General features: G+C 37.5%; 1 protein-coding gene across 1 annotated transcript; it reads right to left on the bottom strand.

The window, feature by feature from the left end:
• Window positions 1-4,187: 4,187 nt before the first annotated feature.
• On the bottom strand, window positions 4,188-5,948 carry LOC110943235. The gene is made up of 3 exons (XM_022184987.1): window positions 5,555-5,948; window positions 4,719-5,302; window positions 4,188-4,637 (listed from the first exon to the last, which is right to left on the bottom strand). The coding sequence occupies exons 1-3, from the start codon at window positions 5,946-5,948 to the stop codon at window positions 4,188-4,190; spliced, it is 1,428 nt and encodes a 475-aa protein (XP_022040679.1).
• Window positions 5,949-6,440: the final 492 nt, after the last annotated feature.

Here is a 6,440-nt window from a genome sequence, read left to right as displayed (position 1 = left end):
ACACTTCTTTTTGGAAATTGTTTATCAGAAAATAATTTGTCAGAATCATTCAAAGTATATGCTACTTTGAATATTTCGTCTTTCAAATTATTTTTCGACATAAGGAATTCTTTATTGTAAACCCGTTTGACCAGAGAACTTGGACTCTTGTCTGATAAACTCGACCTTTCAGATTTAGACTCCGACTTTGACTCTTCATCCATATCCAACACCTGATCAACCACTTTCTTTAATAACTCAGACTCATGATCAGTGTCAGACGTTGTGAATGTTACGTCAATGTTGTCTGGTAACTCATCAATGGTTTCAGACTTTAACTTTATGTTGACTGCCTTTTTTAATCATTCCTCATTTGGCTTTTTGGGAGAATAACTTTCCCAGATCGGAGGCAGACACTTGTTATACTTGACACTTTGTTTCTTACCAGTATCCGTATCTTCCGTCTTTTTATCTTGAAATGCTTCAAGACCTGCAACAGTAGGATAAACTCTATCAATCAAATAATGACAGGATGAATAACTCAGCAGCAATCGTTTAATTCTTTCATTTTCAATCTTTTCAAGTTCCAAATCATGCTTCAGCTTTGCACAATCTTCAATATACTCATTGATGACCTTCTGTTTAGTCATTAATGTTGAACTCATCATCGTCTGAGCAGCTCCCATTTCTAGGTTTGTTTTGTTCAAATTATCAACCGTTCTGTTCAGCACATCATACGACTCTTTCACATTCTTAACATCAAACAACAATTTTTCTTTTAACTCGTCAAGCTCACTATACTTCTTGTCTTTTTCTTTACAATGTTTGCATGGTTCCAAACATTTCAGACAAGGTTTTGTGACCTCAACAACCTTTTCAACTTCGACAATCTTTTAAACTTCAACTATCCTTTCAACTTCGACAATTTTTTTCAACTTCAACTATCTTTTCAACATCGACGATTTTTTCAACTTCAACTATCTTTTCAACTATTTTCTCTATCACCTTTTTAGTCATCGATTCTTCATCAAATTCTATTTTTACCTCACACTCTTCATCTTTAACCTTCTCTGTCGAATTTTCTTCAACTTTATCTTTTTCAGTTTCCATTTTTTCTTTTTCATCAACAACCCTTCTTGCTTCAATTTCTTCTTCAACCAACTTTCTTGCTTCCATTTCTTTCTTCAGTCTAGCATCCTTTTTCTTAATTCAACATCTCGATCTTATCTGCAAGAAAACAAATTAAAACTATAAGAATCCAATTGTTGTCTAGCTTTATTAATATATTCTTCTTCATCATCGGTGTATGCATCACTTCCTAATTCCTTAAATATCGGTATTCTTTTTGGACGATTCTTAGACTTGAATGATTATCCTGTAGAAGTTGAATCTTCAAGAATTTGAGCAATAAATGCTGAATCAGCCGGAACGTATTTGTCATAGCTAAAACCCTCTGCAACTTTTTCATCATCTTGATTTACAAGATAAGCTTTCTTCTTTCCATCTTCAATAACACGTGATGATGACGATTGTTGAGCAATCTGATGATAAATTGATTTTCGATGATAATCGTTGTTTCCAAACGGATCTTGTCTTCTGGTTGCTTCTCTGTTTGTGCATTCTCGTTTAAAATGTCCCTTTTCCCGGCAACGAAAACAAGTAACCTTTGATTTGTCAAACCCTAACGGAGATGTAGCAACATCACGAAGATCATCTCTACCGGTGATTTGTGTAATTTTTTCTGCTCTTCTTACAACACTGGCTAAACACCACTTGATGTCCATCAACTCAAGTTCTTCAGCATCAATCTGGTCATAATCCTCTATGGTGAGTATCGGATTTCCAATTCGTCCAACAACTAAGCTTTCATACGACTCTAACATAGTAACAAGTGATGCCATGTGTTTCTTAGCTATTTCTAGAGAGAGATTTTGACCATTTTGTATATTCAATGTAACATAGCATTGTAGATTTGTTGAACTCTGTCGTTGAGGATTTGGTGTTGTGAAATTCGGATCAAAACTTGAATATGATGACGAATATCCACCACACTGAGTTGTAGTGCTAACATTTGTTCCAAAAGAACCGTCAGCACTGAAAGCAGTCTTAATCTTTGGACTTGGAGTAGTCTCAAATTTGCTTCCTCTATAGTATAGACTCACATCTTGTTGAGCATTTGGATTATTCATGATAGCAGTTTTCTGAACATCTAATTCATGTTCTTCAAGCTTCTGAATGAACTTAGCCAAATTCATACTTTCAGATTTTCTCATATGTTTTAAGATCAACAAATATGTTCCCCATTTATGCTATGGTAGCGCATCAGCTAGCTTATCAACCCATTCCTTCATCTTCTTTCTTGATTTCCAACCTTCTCATTTCCTGGACAAGATGACAATATCTATCGATAGTCGTTTTTGTTGATTCACCTTCAAATGCTGTAAACATATCAAATGATTTCTTTAGTAATGCACATTTATTTTTTTATCATATCAGCACTTCCCTTAAACTTGTTAATCAACACCAACCAAATTGATCTAGCAGTTGCTGCATGTTGAAGCAACACAAAAATATCTTCTTTTACGGCTTGTTGGAGAAGACTAATCATCATTTTTTCACTGGTATATTTTAATTTCTCAACCGCTGAATAGTCACTTAAAGCTTTTTCATTCTCACGTTCATCTTTCGGTTTAACGTAATCTACATCCAACGAACACCATGCGTCAAACTTATAAGCTTGTACTGTAGGATCGTTATTGACGATCAAATGAGTCAATCAGAGCTAAACACCACTGTTTATGCAGCGGAAATACACAAACAGCTTGAATCAAAGTAGAACGGAGTAGAAATAGAATGTAGATTACTTTAAACACGTTTTCTCATTAAAACTTCTCAGAAAAATTCGGCAGCAGTTGAGCTACACATTCGACATTCAGTTCCAAAATGAGAAAACAAGACCACTATATATATGGGAGCTGATTTCACTCCTAATGACATTGTGTCATTTCGGGCGGAATCAGCAAGTTCTAATTTCGCTCCAAATGACACAATGTCATTTCGAGCGGAACCAGGACATTAAAGCATAAAACTTACAAAACAGCCCCTATACTATACAAAACTTACATATTTGACCCCTAGACCCTATACAAGCTTGACTAAGACTAAGACGTAGGCTTTAGAAATTCGTGCATCAACAAACTCCCCCTTGGATACAGCCGCAGTCTTCAGTCTAGTCTTCGGGTCTTCAGAGTGACTTGAACGTTTCTTCCCTTGACTTAGGCTTCCTCCTAAGCAAATTCCTCACTCTGTCATTCTCTTTCTTCTTTCTCTTATCCTCTTCGGCCTGTTGCTTCATCCATTTTCCTCTGTTTGCTTCCAGTTTCTTGTGTTCACGCTCAGCTTTCTTTCTTTCCTTTTCTTCAAGCGCCCACCATTTAGAATTCCATTTATTTTTAGAATTAATGCCTTTTTGAAAACAAATAGATACAACTTGTTGGAACTGCATCGCTTGTTCACGATCCTCAGATTGAAAATGGATCTTGTTAATCAATAGACATTCAATATCCTTGGCCGAGCAATTGACTAACCACATCGGGTCATAAACATGTATAACTCTTATCTCACTACCAGCTCGATAAGTGATAATAGCCTCAGTCGAGATGCAACCGTATACCCAGCCCAAGAAGCCTTTATAGAAATCCTGCTCCAATTTTTATCGTCTTCGGCTTTTTAACATTAAGGATAGTTTCTTCAACCCCTGTTTCCAATGTCGAAAATCTTTAAACGATTCAAACTTTATGTACCCCCACATTGCGACATCATTTTTCGTACTGGATACCCTAAAGTTCTTACTTTCGACAGCTCCTCAACATCCCACCATGGTAATGACATTATATCATATAGACGTTCAAAGTACTGCACTCCAAACTCCCTTCTGATCGCATATGCATTAACATGAGGCAGGAAACCCCAGCTAATGATGTCACCAAGTGAAATGCTTCGATCTCTCTGATAGAACTTCAATGGCCTTTTGAATTTTCTCTCGTGACTATCTTTAAACCACTTCTGCCGTTCTTCTTTTTGCATATCCTTCGGAGTGCCATCGAAATTTTTGTCTTTTAAGATCTCAGCGACTTTTCTTCTCAACTCGTCTTGATTCTCTTCAGTAAAGAACTCCATCAGCGTAGGATACTGAGAAGTATCTTCACTTACACTTTCATCATCTGTGTAATCTTCAACTTAACCCTATCGTACATATCAGCATCCTCTACATACTTATACTCATATTCAGGTTGGTGGTTGATGTCAAATGCATTTAATTCTTCCTCAAAATCAAATTTGAAGTCAGGATCCACCATACGTGTCATTTCTTTAATCTCTTCCAATGAATACGTATGTCTGTGTTCACCTTCCTCCATATCAGTGTCTAATCTCAAGATTAACTTTTCAACATGCTTTACATTCTGATTATCACCAGACTCCCCCTTTCCTTCAGGTCCCCCTGTCTTTTCATTCACAGAATCATTCATAAAATCATCAACAGTTCTTTCATTGGAAGCTTCAGTTACTTTAATTCCCATACCACCTTGAGCATCATCATCGTCATTATCAGAACCATGACTGCTAGCCGAAAAGACTTTCTCATCATCGTCATCTTCCTCTTCTTCATCACCCTCTTCGTCGTCATCTTCCTCATCATCTTCCTCATCGTCATCAGCAGCAAGATCTTCCAGTGTTACAGGTTCTTCAAAGATTGCTGATACGGAAGATATAGGAACTGGATTTTCAATTACTAAGGATGGAACAATTGCCACACTACTTTCAGCACCCTTTCCCTTATCTTTCATCTGTCCATCAATCTCAGCTTGGCGTTTAGCCATAAGCTCTTCAACTAGTATTTCTTCGAATCTTTGCTCAATCGACGTTCCAAGCATATTCTCAACAACTTTGTTCAACATGTAGAACTTGTGCTCTTTCAATGCTTTTGCAGCTTCAAGCTCTTTGTTTTTCATCTCGAAATACTTGTTCTGCTTATCTCTGCGAGCCTTTTCTTTTTCCAACTCAGCCACTCGTACTTTCAGGAAATCAATCTCAGTCTGATCTGTATCAATCTTCTTTAACAATGCCTTGTTGTCAGACTCTAATTTCTTCACGCGCATTTCGAGAATTTTTTCATGTTCAGCAACTTTCTTGCTTTCTGCTGCAACTACTTTGTTTTCATTTAACACGTCATCCATCTTCTTTTCTAGCTTCTTAACTTGTTCATCGTTTGCAAAGCCAAAATCTCCAATATCTTCAAGATTATCCGGAGGAATGTGAAGACCTTTGTGCCCAGAAGAACCAGGAGTTAGTTGAATTTGAGTGAGTGGTGGTGTTTGAAATATTTCTTGAGATGTGAATAAGGTTTGTTGTTGTGGTGGTGAGATATGTAGTGGTGAAAGATGTAATGGTGAAGGTTGTCTGGGTGGTGTTGGTTGTTTTGGTGGTGAAGGTTGTCGCGGAGGTGATTGATGTGGTGGTGATTGTATTGGTGATTGATGTGGTGTAGGTTCAGGTGGTGGTGTTGGTGGTTTACTGGGTTCTTTGGCCGACTTCTTTTTCAGAACAATCTTCGGCTTTGTAATCTTCGTGGTAACTTTCTTAATTTTCGGAGATACAATCCTTTTTCTTGCACCTGCTTTCTTTTTACCACTCGAAGGTGATTGAGATTCAGAAACGTGTTCAGGTGATGGGACATAGGCAGCATCATCTTTCTCCTGTCTCTTCCTCTTCCTTAATTGTTTCTCTTTCTCTGTAGCTTCTTGAATTCTTCTTAGACGTTCAGTCTCATCTATTTCTTCATCAGAAGAACTCGAAGAACTTGTTGTACTTTTATTGACATCATCACCTTCAACATCATCAATGACCTTCTCTTTCTCAGCTTCCACATTAACTGCTTGCTCAGACACTAATTCATCAACATTTAACATCACTTGATCAATATCAGCATATGGATCTTCTTTAACATTTGCAGCCGGCTCCTCAACCTCAGGCTCATCAACCAATAACGTCTTTGCCACTTTCTTTTGCTTTTTCTTTGGCTGTGACGATGACCCCTCACCCTCCTATGATTTAGGGGTGGCCTTTTTGCCTCTCCTCCTCGTTTCTTTGACAAACCAGTCATTTCGGGTGGTTTTGAACTCCTTAAGAGTCTTTAGCTCATCAGCATAAGCTGCTTCCTTTATTTCTTCTTTATTTCTCCAGTTTTGATGATCGACTGGATCAGGATCAACATAATTCGCATCCTTTATAAATCCGAAGAATTCAGCAACTATCTTTGGTTCAGGATGGTTTGGGTGATATCTCGCAAGTTGCTTTAGAGAATCGTTGCTCATGTGTGACTGAACTAACAAATCATTCTTCAAATCACGTTCAATCTCTGGATATGCATGATCAATCAGCATCTGCACGAATCTTGGATA

The sequence above is a fragment of the Helianthus annuus genome, chromosome 8, assembly GCF_002127325.2.
Source record: "Helianthus annuus cultivar XRQ/B chromosome 8, HanXRQr2.0-SUNRISE, whole genome shotgun sequence".
Lineage (NCBI taxonomy): Eukaryota > Viridiplantae > Streptophyta > Magnoliopsida > Asterales > Asteraceae > Helianthus > Helianthus annuus.
Note: the sequence above shows the minus strand (reverse complement) of the source record. Positions and strands in the feature narration are given on the sequence as shown.